The following is a 16,338-nucleotide window of genomic DNA, read 5'->3' as shown; positions in this document are numbered from 1 at the left end:
ACCCCACTATCCCCTCCCCTTCCTGAGTTGCCCATTTATCCATTGTCGAGCAACCACATCTCCCCTCTCCATTTGGATTTGCGAATTCACTCACAAGCCTCAACTGATTTTGCAGTGACCGTAACTCCTCCCCACCCAGCCCCCCCCAGAAAAGATTTCAATTTTCATATATAACAAAGGTCACTCTCTTAATTCCCTCCTTACTTCCTCTCTTCCCTTTCTTTCCCTTATTAATTCTTATCTATACTGTAAATTCTTCTTCTTTGGCTTGGCTTCGCGGACGAAGATTTATGGAGGGGGTAAAAGTCCACGTCAGCTGCAGGCTCGTTTGTGGCTGACAAGTCCGATGCGGGACAGGCAGACACGGTTGCAGCGGCTGCAGGGGAAAATTGGTTGGTTGGGGTTGGGTGTTGGGTTTTTCCTCCTTTGCCTTTTGTCAGTGAGGTGGGCTCTGCGGTCTTCTTCAAAGGAGGTTGCTGCCCGCCAAACTGTGAGGCGCCAAGATGCACGGTTTGAGGCGATATCAGCCCACTGGCGGTGGTCAATGTGGCAGGCACCAAGAGATTTCTTTAGGCAGTCCTTGTACCTTTTCTTTGGTGCACCTCTGTCACGGTGGCCAGTGGAGAGCTCGCCATATAACACGATCTTGGGAAGGCGATGGTCCTCCATTCTGGAGACGTGACCCATCCAGCGCAGCTGGATCTTCAGCAGCGTGGAATCGATGCTGTTGACCTCTGCCATCTCGAGTACTTCGACGTTAGGGATGAAAGCGCTCCAATGGATGTTGAAGATGGAGCGGAGACAACGCTGGTGGAAGCGTTCTAGGAGCCATAGGTGATGCCGGTAGAGGACCCATGATTCGGAGCCAAACAGGAGTGTGGGTATGACAACGGCTCTGTATACGCTTATCTTTGTGAGGTTTTTCAGTTGGTTGTTTTTCCAGACTCTTTTGTGTAGTCTTCCAAAGGCACTATTTGCCTTGGCGAGTCTGTTGTCTATCTCATTGTCGATCCTTGCATCTGATGAAATGGTGCAGCCGAGATAGGTAAACTGATTGACCGTTTTGAGTTTTGTGTGCCCGATGGAGATGTGGGGGGGCTGGTAGTCATGGTGGGGAGCTGGCTGATGGAGGACCTCAATTTTCTTCAGGCTGACTTCCAGGCCAAACATTTTGGCAGTTTCCGCAAAGCAGGACGTCAAGCGCTGAAGAGCTGGCTCTGAATACTGTATATATTTTCTTTTAAATACACATACACACATATATACATTCACACACATACACACACACACACACACACACACATATATATATATATATATATATAAAATATATATATACATATACCCATATAGACACATACATATAGTTCGTGATCATTTTCACTCTCGTTACATGTCTTCATCTCTCTGTCTGTTTTGTAGTTGTTCTGCAAATTTTCGTGCTTCCTCCGGATCCGAGAATAGTCTGTTTTGCTGCCCTGGAATAACTATTTTAAGTACCGCTGGGTACTTTAGCATACATTTATATCCTTTTTTCCATTGGATCGCTTTTGCTGTATTAAACTCCTTCCTCTTCTTCAGGAGTTCAAAACTTATATCTGGATAGAAAAATTTTTTTTGACCTTTGTATTCCAGTGGCTTTTTGTCTTCTCTTATTTTCTTCATTGCTTTCTCCAATATATTTTCTCTTGTTGTATATCTTAGGAATTTTACTAAAATGGATCTTGGTTTTTGTTGTGGTTGTGGTTTAGGGGCTAATGTTCTGTGTGCCCTTTCTATTTCCATTTCTTCCTGTAATTCTGGTCTTCCTAGGACCCTGGGGATCCAATCTTTTATAAATTCTCTCATATTCTTGCCTTCTTCATCTTCCTTAAGGCCCACTATCTTTATATTATTTCTTCTATTATAATTTTCCATTATATCTATCTTCTGAGCTAACAGCTCTTGTGTCTCTTTAACTTTTTTATTAGATTCTTCTAATTTCTTTTTTAAGTCATCTACTTCCATTTCTATGGCTGTTTCTCGTTCTTCCACCTTGTCCACTCTTTTTCCTACATCTGACATGACCATCTCTAATCTATTCATTTTTTCTTCTGTAATTTTTATTCTCCTTTTTATTTCACTAAATTCTTGTGATTGCCATTCTTTTACTGATTCCATATATTCTTTAAAAAAAAATCCATTGTCTTGCTCTTCCCTTCATCTTCCATTTCTCTGATTTCTTCTTCTTCTTCTGGGTTGGTCATCTGTTTTTTTTGTCTCGCGCATGCGCAGTTGCGCACTTTTGCTTGGTTCATGGAAGAAAGCAGAGAGTGATGGTAGAAGGTTGTTTTTTGGACTGGAGGCTTGTCACTGGTGGTGGGCCATAAGGTTCGGTGCTGGGTCCATTGCTGTTTGTCATCTATATCAATGATTGAGATAAAAATGTGTATAGCACGATCAGCAAGTTTGTGGATGACAGCAAGTATCTAGTAGACAAGTGAAGATGGTTGTCAAAGATTACAGCAGGTTCTTGATCGGATGGGCAAAGGAATGGTTGATGGATTTAATTTTTTTTAAATTTAAATGTGCAGCTCAGTTACAGGCCCTTTAGCTCACCCAAATACCCCAATTAACCTACAACCCCTGTACAATTTGAACTAGAACACACAGAGTAAACCCACGCAGACACGGGGAAAAGGTACAAACTCCTTACAGACACTGCCAGATTCGATCCCGGGTTGTTGCGCTGTCAGTGTTGAGCTTGTGCTGCTCAATACAGAGGGATGTGAAGTGTGGTATTTTGGGGGATCTAACATGGATAGGACCTACAGAATGAAGGGTCGGTATCTGGGGAGAACCTTATAGAGCAGAACCTTGAAAATGGCATCACAGAGAGAGAGGACAAAAACGGCTTTGGCACATTGGGCTACATCATTTAGTCTATTGAGTGTAGACGTTGGGAGATCATGTTGCAGTTGAACAAGACATTGGAATATTGTTTTCAGTTTTGGTCACCATGCTACAGAAAAGATGTTACGCTGGAGAGGGTACAGAGAAGATCTACGAAGATGTTGCCAGAACTATAGGGAGATGTGGAACAGGCTAGAAGTTTCTTCCTCGGTGCGCAGGATGAGGGATGATCTCAAGGAGATGGACAAGATCATGACAGGAATAGACGGGGTAAATGCACATGATCATGGATTCATTCAGTGAGGAAACAGGCCCTTTATCCCAACTTGCCCCTGATGACCAAAATGTCCCACCCATGCTAGTGCCACCTAGCTGCATTCAGCCCATGTCCCTCTGAATTTACACATAGAGAATGGGAGCAGGCCCTTCTAGCCTGTGCCACCCAATTAACCTACAACCCCAGAACCATTTGAGCGGTGGGAGGAAACCAGAGCACTTGGAGAAAATCCAAGCAGACACGGGAAAATGTATACACTCCTTACAGCAGCGCCGGATTTCAACCCTGTTGCTGTAACAGTGTTGCACTACCCACTATGGGAACCATGCTGTTTCTTAAACATTGCCATAACACCTGCCACCAACACCCCCTCCAGCAGCCCACCACCCTCTGTATAAAAATTTTACTCCTCAGGGTTCCTGTTACATCACACACCCCCCTCATCTTAAATTTGGAGAAGCCTTTTGCCCAGAGTAGGGAACTCGTTAACTGGAGGATATGGATGACTGGAAAGTGCCAGAGGAAATGGTGGAAGCAGAGACAACTGTAACATTCAGGAGACATTTGGACAGGTGCGTGGATTGGACAGGTTCGGAAAGATTAGGGGCCGAACGCAGGAAACTGGGACTATCTTGCTCGAAAGTTTCGTTGGGCTGAAAGGTCTATTTCAGACCTGTTGAACTGCATCGCTGCAGAATTTTAATGGGTTATCTGCAGGTCAGGATCTGCGGTTGCCAGTTCCTGTGGTTTCGATTACCTGGGTTGAGTGCTGGAGAATAGCAAGCAGTCTCTCTTGTATTCTGCGGATCAGTTCCAGTCCCGTATTCAAGTGTTCTGGTTTAAGGAGGCGGATGCAAGACGCCAGGTCCGTGCACTGTAGCAGGGTCTCCTCTGCAAAAGATACAGTGAGCCTTCAGATACTGACCTTTCACACTACCAGCCACGACTTACATACGACTGAATAAAATGCCACAGGACTAGGGTTACAAGACCACAGAACATAGAACAGTGCAGCCAGCACAGGAGCAGACCTTCTGTCCCGCCATGTCTGTGTTAACCACGATGCCCAATTAAACTAATTCATCTGCCTGCACATGATCTCCATCCCACTGCCTGCCTGTTCATATGCTCCCAGCAGTGTGTTCTAGCTACCATTCACTCTGTGTTACAAATATTGCCTCAAATATCTCCTTTAAACTTTTCCCTCTCTTACCTTAAACCTTTACACAGAGTTGTGGGGGCTTGGAATACATTGCCGGGGTGAATCATTGGGGGTATTTAAGAGACTCTTACACAGGCACATGGATGAAAGAGAAATAGGTTACGAGGTAGGGAGGATTTAGTTTTTGTTTATAGGGATATATATATGGTTTGGCACAACACTGAGGACCAAAGGGCCTGTACTGTGTTGCAATGTTTGATGTTCTATCACAAACAGTAGAGGTGCCTGCATTGATCCCTATGGAACACCATTGGTCACACACCTCCAGTCAGAGAAACACCACTATCCTCTCTACGAAAAGGGAAGCCAATTTGGAATCCAATCCACTGTCTCCATGGATCTCGTGTTTTAATCTTTAATCTGGGTCAGCCTACCATGAAGAACCTAGTCAAATGTCTTACTAAAGACCACGTAGGCAACATTCACTGTCCTATCCTCATCAACCATCTTGGTCATCTCCTCAAACAAACTTAAGTTTGTTAGACATGGCCTGGATAAAGCCCTAATGAGCCCAAATCCCAAAATTATTACACTGTTCAAATGAGCAAAAGTATGCTTCAAGGTTTGTAAAATACAGTAGTTGTAAACAAGGGAAGCTCAAAGCTTTGGGCTTGGTAGCTGAAGCAAAGCTGCAAGAGGGGACAGATAAACACACAAATGGCCTTGTAATTTAGCATGAGATGTGGCCAGGTCACAATGAACATTGCACAACAGTGCAGGCCCTTCGCACCACAATGTTGTGCTAAATTACTCAACAATTTAAACCTTCTCTACCTCACACTTCTGTGCTTTACAGCTGTGGCCATTAGTGCATGGAGGCCTGAACTGATGATCCAAGCACGAGTTCAAAGACCAAACCAGGGAATTCAATCACATCACTTTGGGCAAAAGAGTTCTTCATCCAAGGTGACTGCGACGGTTAGACGGCTGTAAGAGGCCATTTGGATTGGTGCTTTCCTTGAGAGAAGACGGTGTGCTCTCATCACAGGTGCCTGGTCAGGCCTAACAGCTCCCAGACCTGATTCATTAACCAATGGCATTGAACCCCACTTGGAACATTGCGTTCAGTTCTGGTCACCTCATTATAGGAAGGATGTGGAAGCTTTGGAGAGGGTGCGGAGGAGATTCACCAGGATGTTGCCTGGAATGGAGAACGAGTGAACGAATGTTGCAAGGTTAACAGAGCTCGGGTTTATCTCCTTGCAGCGTAGAAGGATGAGAGGTAACTTAATAGAGGTCTATAAGATTATAAGCATAGCCAGTGCCTTTTTCCAGGGCAACAATTGTGAAATATACCCAGTTTGAAATGACTCTAGGACTGGAGGAACTTACAGGATGGGGAGGGATGAGGTGCCTGATGAAACAATGACCATCCTTTTTCACCCACGGATGCTGCTCGACTCACCAAGCTCCTCCACATTCCAGTGCCTGCAGTACCTCTCTGGGCTGTGAATTTGCTCTGACTGACATTTTCATCTTTCAGATGTAATATATCTCTCTAATCAAGTTCCAAAATGTACAACTTATTTTAAAAGGAGATTTTTTTTCAGAGACAGAAACTTTCTACTCAGATATATTTTCCCTGTTTGTCAATTGAAACAAAGCTTGTAAACTGCAGACTGAATTGGGACTTACCAAGCAGGATCTGCAGGGCATTGGTGTGGAGCTCCAGGTTCTCTGTCTGTTGCTCCATTAAGTCCATCTTCTCTGTGTCTTGATTATAGTGACTGTACACACAAGAATAGGCCAGGACCTGACAAAACCAGACAACCAGAACATCATTCAGGAGGGTGAACCCTCGCAAGGAGTCAGGCCCTGACAGCGTACTCGGCAGGGTACTGAAAACCCACCCCAACCAACTAGCTGGAGTGTTCACGAACATTTTGAACCTCTTAATGCTGCAGTCAGAGGTTCCCACCTGCTTCAAAAGGGCTAGCAGCTTTACAAAAAGACCACTCTCGTCTTAAAACAAGGTCATATAGAACAAAGAAATCAACAGTACAGTACAGACCCTTAGCCCACAGTGTTGTGCCATAGGATTTCCCTACTGCATAACCCTCCATTACCCATCTAATAGTCTCACAGTGCAAACATTCACATAAACCACCTTACAACAATAAATAAAAATAGTGTACGAAAAGTCAAAGTTAGGCAGTGTCTTTTGTTCATTGATCATTCAGGAATCTGATGGCAATGGAAAAGAAGCTGTCCTTGTGCTACTGAGTGCTCATCTTTAGGCTTTTTGGCCTGGGTGGAGGGGGTCTTTGAGGATAGAAGCTGCTTTTTTAAGACACTGCCTCTTGTACATGTCCTTGATGGAGTGAAGTCTGGTGCCCGCAATGTTGCAGGCCGAGTTAACAACCCTCTGGAGATTTTTCTTGTCCTGAGTGTTGCACCTCTGAACCAGACATTGATGCAACCACTCAGGATAGTCTCCATGGTACACGTGTAGAATTTTTTGAGAGACTTATATGACATATTGAATCTCCTGAAACACCTCACAAAGTATAGCTGCTGGCGAGCCTTCTTTGTGATCGCATCAATGTGGAGGCTCCAGGACAGATCCTCGGAAATGATGACACCCAGGAATTTGGTTCTTGTCCCTCTCAACGACTGAGCCCTTGATGAGGACTCAATCGTGTTCTCCTCACTTTTTCATGAAGTCCACAATTATCTCCTTGGTTTTGCTGATGTTGAGCGCAAGGTCGTTGTCATTACACCATTCAACGAGCTGATCTATCTCCCTCCTGTACCCTTCCTCATTACCATTTGTGATTCTGCCAACAACTGTGGTGTCATTGGCAAATTGGTAGATAGCATTGGAGTTGTGCCTGGCCACAGTCATGGGTGTACAAGTAGAGCAGTGGGCTAAACACACATCCTTGGGGTGCACTTGTGTTGACAATCAGTAAGGAGATGTTTTTACCAATTGGTAGTGACTGGTCTTCTGAAGAGAAAGTCAAAGATCCCATTGCAAAGGAGGGTGCAGAGGACCAGGATTTGACACTTCTTGACCAGCACTGAGGGAATCATGGTGTTGAAGGCTGAGCTGTGTCAATGAAGAGCAGCTGTATATAGGAGTACTGTTTTCAAGGTGATCCCAGAGCTGAGGGGAGAGCCAACAATATGGCATTTGCTGTGGAATGATTGTAAAGATAGGTGAATTGCAGTGAGTCCAGACCTTTGATTAGGTACGTTAATTCTGGCCATGACTGGCCTCTCAAAGCATTTCATCACAGTAGAAGTTAGTGCTACTGGGCGATAGTTGGTGAGGCAGCTCACACTGCTCTCCTTGGCCACAAGGATGATTGAAGCCCTTTTGAAGCAGGTGGGAACCTCTGACTGCAGCATTAAGAGGTTCAAAATGTCCATGACCACTCCAGCTAGTTGGTTGGGGCGGGTTTTCAGTACCCTGCCAGGTACGCTGACAGGGCCTGACTCCTTGCAAAGGTTCACCCTCCTGAATGATGTTCTGACGTCGTCCTCAGAGATAGATATCACGGGGTCCTCGGCCTTTTCAGGGTTCTCCTTCTCAAATTGGGCATAGGTGTTCAACTCATTGGGTAATGAAGCATCACGGACATCTATGGTATCCGCCTTCTCTATAGCATCTACATCCTTCCTGTAGTGAGGTGACCAGAACTGAACACAATATTCCAGGTGGGGTCTAACCAAGGTTTTGTATAGCTGCAACATTATCTCATGGCTCTTGAACTCGATCCCAGTTAATGAAGGTCAACACACCATGCCTGCTTTAACAACATTATCAACCTGTGCAGCAGCTTTGAGGGCCCTGTGGACCCAGACCCCAAGATCTCTCAGTTCTTCCACACTGCTCCCATTAACATTGTTTTCTACCTTCCAATTTGACCAACCTAAATGAATCACTTCACATATTTCTGGGTTAAACTCCATCTGCCACTTCTCAGCCCAGCTCTGTATCTTATCACTGACCCTCTGGTAACCCTCCAGACTATCTACAACATCTCCCACTCTCATGTAATCCGCAAACTTACTCACCCACCATTCTACTTCCTTATCCAGGTCACATAAAAATTACAAAGAGGAGGGGTCCCAGAACAGATCGACGTGAACCACCACTGGTCACTGACCACCCTGCGGAATACAAACCATTTACAACCACCCTCTGCCTTCTCTGGGCCAGCTAATTCAGTATCCAGAAAGCATGGCCTCCTTGGATTCCATGCCCCCTTTTTAATGAATGAGTCTTGCTTGGAGAACCTATCAAATGCCAGAACGAATTCCACCTAAATTACATCCACCACTCTACCTTCAATGTACTTTGTATTTCCTCAAAGAATTCAATCAGGCTGCGAGACACAACCAGACGAAGCCATGCTGACTATCCCAAAATAGAGATAATGCCTCTCCAAATGTTTGTAAATCCTGTCTCTCAGGATCTTCTCCCACAGCCTGTCCACCACTGAAGTAAGACTCACTGGTCAATAATTTCCAGGTTTATCGCTGCTCATTTTCTGTATCAGCAGAACAACATTTGCAAACCCTCCAATCCTCTGGTACTTCTCCTGTGTCCAGTAAGAAGGTGAAGATCATCAGGGGTCCAGGGTGTGGGACTGACTGGGGTGTGGGTATAGGGCACGGTACGGACCGGGTAGTGGGGTACAGGGTATAGGACTGACTGGGGGTTGGGGTACAGGGTGTGGGACTGACTGGAGTTTGGTGCAGGGTGTGGGACTGTCCGGGGTGTGGGTATAGGGCGTGGTACGGACCGGGGAGTGGGTATAGGGCATGGTACAGACCAGGGAGTGGGGTACAGGGTGTGGGACTGACTGGGGATTGGTGCAGGCGTGGGACTGTCCGGGGTGTGGGTATAGGGCGCGGTACAGACCGGGGAGTGCGGTACAGGGTGCGGAATTGACCAGGGTGTGGGATGCAGGGTGCGGAAATGACCAGGGTGTGGGGTGCAGGGTGTGGAAATGACCAGGGTGTGGGGTGCAGGGTATGAGACTGACTGGAGTGTGGGGTGCAGAGTATGGATTAACCAGGGTATGGGGTATAGGGTATGGGACTGACTAAAGTATGGGATGCAGGATGCGGAATTGACCAGGGTGTGGGATGCAGGGTGTGGAAATGACCAGGGTGTGGTGCACGGTATGAGACTGACTGGGGTGTGGTGCACGGTATGAGACTGACTGGGGTGTGGGGTACAGGGTGTGGAACTGACTGGGGCGTGGGGTGCAGGGTATGGATTAACCAGGGTATCTGGTATAGGGTATGGGACTGACCGAGATGTGGGGTATAGGGTATGGAACTGATCAAGGTGTGGGTACAGTGTATGGGACTGACTGGGGTGTGGGGTACAGGGTATGGGACTGACCAGGGTGTGAGGTACAGGGTGTGGGACTGACTGGGGTGTGGGGTGCAGGGTGCGGACTGACTAGGTTGTGGGGTACAGGGTGTGGAACTGACCAGGGTTTGGTGTACAGGGTGTGGGACTGCCTGGGGTGTGGGGTGCAGGATATGGGACCGACCAGGGTGCGGGTATAGGGTGCGGTACTGTCTGGGGTGTTAGGTACCGGGTGCGGAACTGACCAGGGTGTGGGGTACAGGATATGAGATTGACCAGGGTGTGGAACGGACAGAGGTGTGAGACTGACTGGGGTGTGGGGTGCAGGGTGAGTTCATTGAGTCTCGTTGCTTGAAATGAAGTGGAGAACTGAGAAGAGGTGACATGTGCTCTCACCTTCCTTGCCTGGACAAGCATCTTACATGCATCAATCACAAATGTTAGAGATTTAATTTGCAAGGCCTCGTTAACTGCAGTGACCTTCGCTTCCAAATTCATGGCAAAGTCCTGGAACAAAAAAATAACAAAATTATTGTTTGTGGACAAACGACCAGTAAACTGCTGTTGTTTCTTGCTGTGTCAGACAGACAGAAGAAATTGCTTCATGCACCATTAGATATAAGTGGACGGTTTTCAGTGACAGGCTGGAATGGAAGATTTAAACCGTGTTTTTTTACTTTTGCAGCCTTTGCTTCTACAAGGCTGAGAACCTGCTTGTTTTTTTAGAATCAGCAGACATAAGCTAAATTCCACCGAGGGGCCAGAGATGCTGTTATCTGACGAAATGACATCTGTGTTCCAGAACATTTAACATTGCTTGTTTTGGTCACAGACTGTCAGAGGCCTAGCCTTGATGCAAAATAAACTATTGTATTCAAAGTGATAAGCTGAAAATTATGTTATTCGATAGAAGCCTAGCATGCTAGCTTGCTCGTTTATCTTTCTTGTTGTGCTGGGAATAGGTGCTTGGGTAAGCAGTTTTTGGGTAATATAAGCCATGGTCCTGCTTCTGAAATTTGAGACTTTCCGAGAGGTGGCAACATCTCTCAGCAAGACGAAGAACTTCGAGAGTCCAGCTAATGTCCCGGTCGAGGGAGGTGAAGAAGCTGCTACCGGCGCCCCGACAACCTACTACAAGTGTGCAGCCGTTGCCTCACTTTGGCAGTTGGGACCAGTCCAGGCGTTGATAAGTATAATTGGGAAGGGCTTGCATATTGTAGTGTGAAATCTGCTTTAGATTTAGTAATAAAGCCTTGTATAAACTGAACTGCTCTCGGTGTGTGTGTCTATTTTCTTTCGGTAGCTCAAACACTGTGACCAATCTAAAATGAACAAAATGAGCAGTATAAGTTTACCCAAGACACAGGCCAAGCCTCTCAGGCTGAAACTGATAACCTGACTACCTCAGCTCCCTTCTTCCCATCTACTCGCGTTCTAGCCTGCCAGCAAAGACAACAGCTGTGCTCACCCATCGACCAGTCCTCATCCCTCCCTCTGGGGAAGGTACCATCTGATGTTAATAGAGCTTCGCCCCTCTCCATCTCCCCTTTATTCCTACTGAGAACCTCTTCACTGACCCAAATCGACCTGTAAATCCCCCAACTAAAACAGAAGCTTCAACAAAACCCGCTGCATATTAAGCATGTCCTTCCTGCTCTAATTCGGAGCTCTTTTGATTTCTCCTGTGTAATGAATTTAATGTCTTTGATTAAACTACTACTCAACATTCTAAATTCCTGTGGATGGAAACAAGGTCACCTGTAAACTGTAAATTCAAGTTTATTGTTATCTGATTGTACATAAACATATCCAACCCCACAAAACAGCATTTCTCCAGACTATAGTGTACACAGACACACAGTATTTCTACACAGAAACGACATACCTGTAAATACAATGCAAACCAAAATAAATATATATAAAAATAAATGATGGATTTCTGAGATTTTTCAACAGTTTTACTGCTTGTGGGAGGAAGCTGTTTCCCAGCCTGGCAGTCCCAATTTTTATGTTCTCGTACCTCTTTCTTGAAGATAGTGTCTCAAAGATGCTGCAGGGTAGACGGAGGAGTCACGTGATGGAGTAGTGGCCGGACGGTGAACTCCAGCCCTCTCCAGAAAAGTCGGAAAAAACAAAGGAAAACACAAAGGCACAGAAATAAAAATTAAAGAAAAGTGAGTATAAAGGTGGAAAGAAGATGGCGACGAAAAAAGAAAAATCGAAATCAACGGTAAGAAGAGAGGAAGAGAAGACAACGGAAGAAGAAGGAGAAGGCCTTACCCGTTCGAAGAGCCCCGCGGTGGAGAGAGAAACCAGCTCCCTCAGGTCGGTAGAAAGTGGACTACAAAAATGGCTCGCTGAGCCGAGTAAAAGTGCGCAACCGCGGTACGCATGAAAAAAAACACACCGATGGGAGGGGTGACCAGCTGGGGAGTCGATCTCCACAGCCGGCAATGACAGCTGCAGAACACCTGCAGCAAGAGGAGAACACAGAAGACAACGAAAACAAGAAAGAAGAGAAGAAAAGGGCAACAAAGAAACAACAGATGGCCAACCCAGAGGAAGAAGAAGAGGAAGAGGAAGAGTACAGTGAAATAGAAGAAGGGAAAGGCAAGATAAAGGATATACTTTCTCTTATTAAAGAATACATGGAGTCATTTAAAGAATGGCAAGCGCAAGAATTTAATGATTTAAGAAGAAGAATAAACAACACAGAAGAGAAAATGAATAAAATAGATATGACCTTAACAGAAATGGGAAAGAAAATGGACAAGATGGAAGAGCGGGAAGCAGCAGTAGAAATGGAGGTAGAGGACTTAAAAAAGAAATTAGAGGAATCTAATAAAAAAGTTATAGAGACACAAGAACTGTTAGCTCAGAAAATAGATATAATGGAAAATTATAACAGAAGAAATAACATAAAGATAGTGGGCCTTAAAGAAGATGAAGAAGGCAAGAATATGAGAGAGTTTATAAAAGATTGGATCCCCAGGATGCTAGGATGTCCAGAACTACAGCCAGAAATGGAAATAGAAAGGGCACATAGAGCATTGGCCTTTAAACCACAACCACAACAAAAGCCAAGATCTATTTTAGTAAAATTCCTAAGATATACTACAAGAGAAAAGGTACTGGAGAAGACAATGGAAAAAGTAAGAGAGGGCAACAAGCCACTGGAGTACAAAGGGCAAAAAATCTTCATTTATCCAGATATAAGTTTTGAACTCCTGAAGAAGAGAAAGGAGTTCAATACAGCAAAGGCGATTTTATGGAAGAAAGGGTATAGATTTATACTAAAGCATCCAGCGGTATTGAAAATATTTATTCCAGGACAGCAAAACAGACTATTCTCGGATCCAGAGGAAGCACGAAAATTTGCAGAACAATTACAAAATAGACTGAGGGATGAAGACGTGTAATGAGAGTACAAAAGACTGAGAACTAAAAAGACACATAAGTTTTGAACTCCTGAAGAAGAGAAAGGAGTTCAATACATTGAAAACGATCTTATGGGGAAAAAAAAACTATTCTCGGATCCAGAGGAAGTAAGGAAATTTGCAGAACAACTACAAAACAACCAGAGAGATGAAGATATGTAATAAGAGTAAAAATGACCACGATTTATATGTATGTGGGTAAAGAGTGTGTATATGTATAATGTGCATATATGAATGTATCCGTATTTAGAGGAAAATATAGATAGTATAGACAAGAATTAATAAGGGAAGGAAATGGAATAGAGGGAATAAGGAGGGAACTAAAAGAGTGACCTTTGTTACATATGAAAAGTGAAATCTTTTCTGGGGGGGGCTGGGTGGGGAGGAGTTGCGGTCACTGCAAAATCAGCTGACGCTTGCGAGTGAATTCGCAAATCCAAATGGAGAGGGGAGATGTGGTTGTCCGACAAGGGATAAAGGACAACTCAGGAGGGGAAGGGGAGATTGGGGCTAAAGAAGTTTTAAATAGGAGAATAAGGAAAATGTTTGATGTTTTAGGAATGCTGTCTTATAAAGGGTTTAAAACAAGAAAACAGAAATGGATAAGGAGGAAAGGTAATGATGGAGAAACGGAAAGGGAAGATAAACAAAGTATAAAATGGCTACGTTGAACTATATGACTTTAAATATTAATGGAATACATAACCAAATTAAAAGGAAGAAACTGCTAAATTTACTGAAAAAAGAAAAAATTGATATAGCATTTGTGCAAGAAACACACTTAACTGAATTGGAGCGCAAGAAATTAAAGAGAGATTGGGTAGGACACGTAACAGCAGCATCGTATAATTCAAAAGCAAGAGGAGTAGCTATATTAATTAGTAAAAATGTGCCATTTAAAATAGAAGAGGAAATAATAGATCCAGCAGGGAGATATGTAATGATAAAATGTCAGATATATTCGGAGTTTTGGAATCTACTCAATGTATATTCACCTAACGAAGAAGATCAAAAGTTTATGCAAGATATCTTTTTGAAGGTAGCAGATACGCAAGGGAACATATTAATAGGAAGGGATTTCAACCTGAATTTGGATTTAAATATGGATAAAACTGGGAAAAAAATTAACAGAAAGAACAAAGTAACCAAATTTAAAATTAAATCAATGGAAGAAATGCAACTTTTGGATATATGGAGGAAACAACACCCAAAAGAAAAGGAATATTCATATTACTCGGCTAGACATAAAACATACTCAAGAATAGACCTATTTTTGTTATCAGCTAGTATGCAAGATAGAGGAAGAAAAACAGAATATAAAGCTAGAATACTATCGGACCATTCACCCTTAATATTGACAGTAAAGCTAGAGGACATCCCTCCAAGAATGTATAGATGGAGATTAAACCCCATGTTACTTAAAAGGCAGGATTTTAGAGAATTTATTGAAAAACAAATAAAAATGTATTTTGAAATAAATACGGAATCAGTGGAAGATAAGTTTATACTATGGGATGCAATGAAAGCATTCATTAGAGGGCAAATAATAAGTTATGTAATCAAGATGAAAAAGGACTATAATCGGGAAACAGAGCAGTTGGAAAGGGAAATAGTAAATATAGAAAAAGAATTAGCAATGAAGGAAGATACAACTAAAAGAAGAGAAATGGCGGATAAAAAAAATAAAATATGAAACACTACAAACATATAAGGTGGAGAAGAATATAATGAAGACAAAACAGAAATATTATGAACTAGGTGAAAAAACGCACAAAATCCTAGCATGGCAGCTTAAGACAGAACAAGCTAAGAAAATGGTATTGGCATCAAGGAAAAAAGACAAACAAATTACATATAATCCAAAAGAAATTAAGGAAAACTTTAGAGAATTCTATGAACAATTATACCGAACTGAAAACGAAGGGAAAGAAGGGAAAATAGATGAATTTCTGACTAAAATTGAACTACCAAAACTACAAATAGAGGAACAAAATAAATTAACAGAGCCATTTGGAATAGTAGAAATACAAGAGATAATAAAAAAATTACCAAATAATAAGACACCAGGAGAGGATGGATTCCCAATAGAATTCTACAAAACATTTAAAGACTTATTAATTCCGCCCCTCCTGGAAGTAATCAACCAGATTGATGAAACACAAAGCTTACCAGATTCATATAAAACAGCAATAATTACAGTAATACTAAAGCAAGGGAAAGATCCACTCTCACCAGCGTCATATAGACCAATATCTTTACTTAACACAGATTATAAGATAATAGCTAAGCTATTAGCAAACAGATTAGCAGAGTATGTACCAAAAATGGTAAATTTAGACCAAACTGGATTTATGAAAAAAAGACGCACAACAAACAATAGTTGTAAATTTATTAACTTAATTCATGCAGTAGAAGGAAATAAAGCACCTACAGTAGCAGTTGCTTTAGACGCAGAGAAGGCCTTTGACAGAGTAGAATGGAATTATTTGTTTAAAGTATTGCAAAAATTCAGTTTACCGGAGAAGTATATTAATTGGATTAAAGCATTATATAAGGGACCGTTAGCGAACGTGACAGTAAATGGACATGTATCAAAGCAATTTAACTTAAGCAGGTCAACACGGCAGGGATGCCCACTATCACCTTTATTGTTTGCGTTAGCTATAGAACCACTAGCAGAATTGATAAGAATAGATAATAATATAAAAGGAATAAAAATAAAAGACAAGGAATATAAAATCAGTTTATTTGCGGATGATGTTATAGTGTACTTAACAGAACCAGAACTATCAATAAAAGAATTATATAAATAATTGAAGGAATATGGAGAAGTGTCGGGTTACAAGATAAACGTAAATAAAAGTGAAGCAATGCCTATGAATAATGCGGATTTCTCAAAATTTAAGAAGGAATCACCATTTAGATGGCAAATGCAAGCAATAAGATACCTAGGTGTACAAATAAACAAAAATCTCGGCCAATTATATAAACTCAATTATTATCCACTAATGAAAAAATTACAGGACGATTTAGAGCATTGGAAAGATTTACCACTAACACTAATAGGAAGAATAAACTGTATTAAAATGAACATTTTTCCAAGGATATTATACTTATTTCAGGCATTGCCAATACAACTGACAGAGAAATTCTTCAAGGAGTTAAAGAAAATAATAAGGAA

General features: G+C 42.7%; 1 protein-coding gene and 1 long non-coding RNA gene across 7 annotated transcripts in view; one reads left to right on the top strand and one right to left on the bottom strand.

Annotated features, from left to right (window-relative positions):
- The window catches only part of LOC138737218 (cullin-9-like), a 260,972-nt gene that overhangs the window by 11,909 nt on the left and 232,725 nt on the right, over window positions 1-16,338 (bottom strand). For 5 of the 6 annotated variants that reach the window (XM_069887889.1, XM_069887888.1, XM_069887891.1 and 2 more), the window contains 3 exons: window positions 10,117-10,227; window positions 6,027-6,144; window positions 3,927-4,060 (listed from right to left, as the gene is read on the bottom strand). In XM_069887889.1, the coding sequence (XP_069743990.1) occupies window positions 3,927-4,060; window positions 6,027-6,144; window positions 10,117-10,227 (363 nt within the window). Of the gene's footprint in view, window positions 1-1,856; window positions 2,402-3,926; window positions 4,061-6,026; window positions 6,145-10,116; window positions 10,228-16,338 lie in introns of those variants that run through there. The other variant, XM_069887892.1, reaches the window with a different exon arrangement.
- Window positions 5,134-10,987, top strand: LOC138737221 (uncharacterized). The gene is made up of 2 exons (XR_011340841.1): window positions 5,134-5,297; window positions 10,406-10,987. It is a non-coding gene; the product is annotated as an uncharacterized lncRNA (long non-coding RNA).

This window comes from Narcine bancroftii, chromosome 6 (genome assembly GCF_036971445.1).
Source record: "Narcine bancroftii isolate sNarBan1 chromosome 6, sNarBan1.hap1, whole genome shotgun sequence".
In the NCBI taxonomy this organism is placed as follows: Eukaryota; Metazoa; Chordata; class Chondrichthyes; order Torpediniformes; family Narcinidae; genus Narcine; species Narcine bancroftii.
Note: the sequence above shows the minus strand (reverse complement) of the source record. Positions and strands in the feature narration are given on the sequence as shown.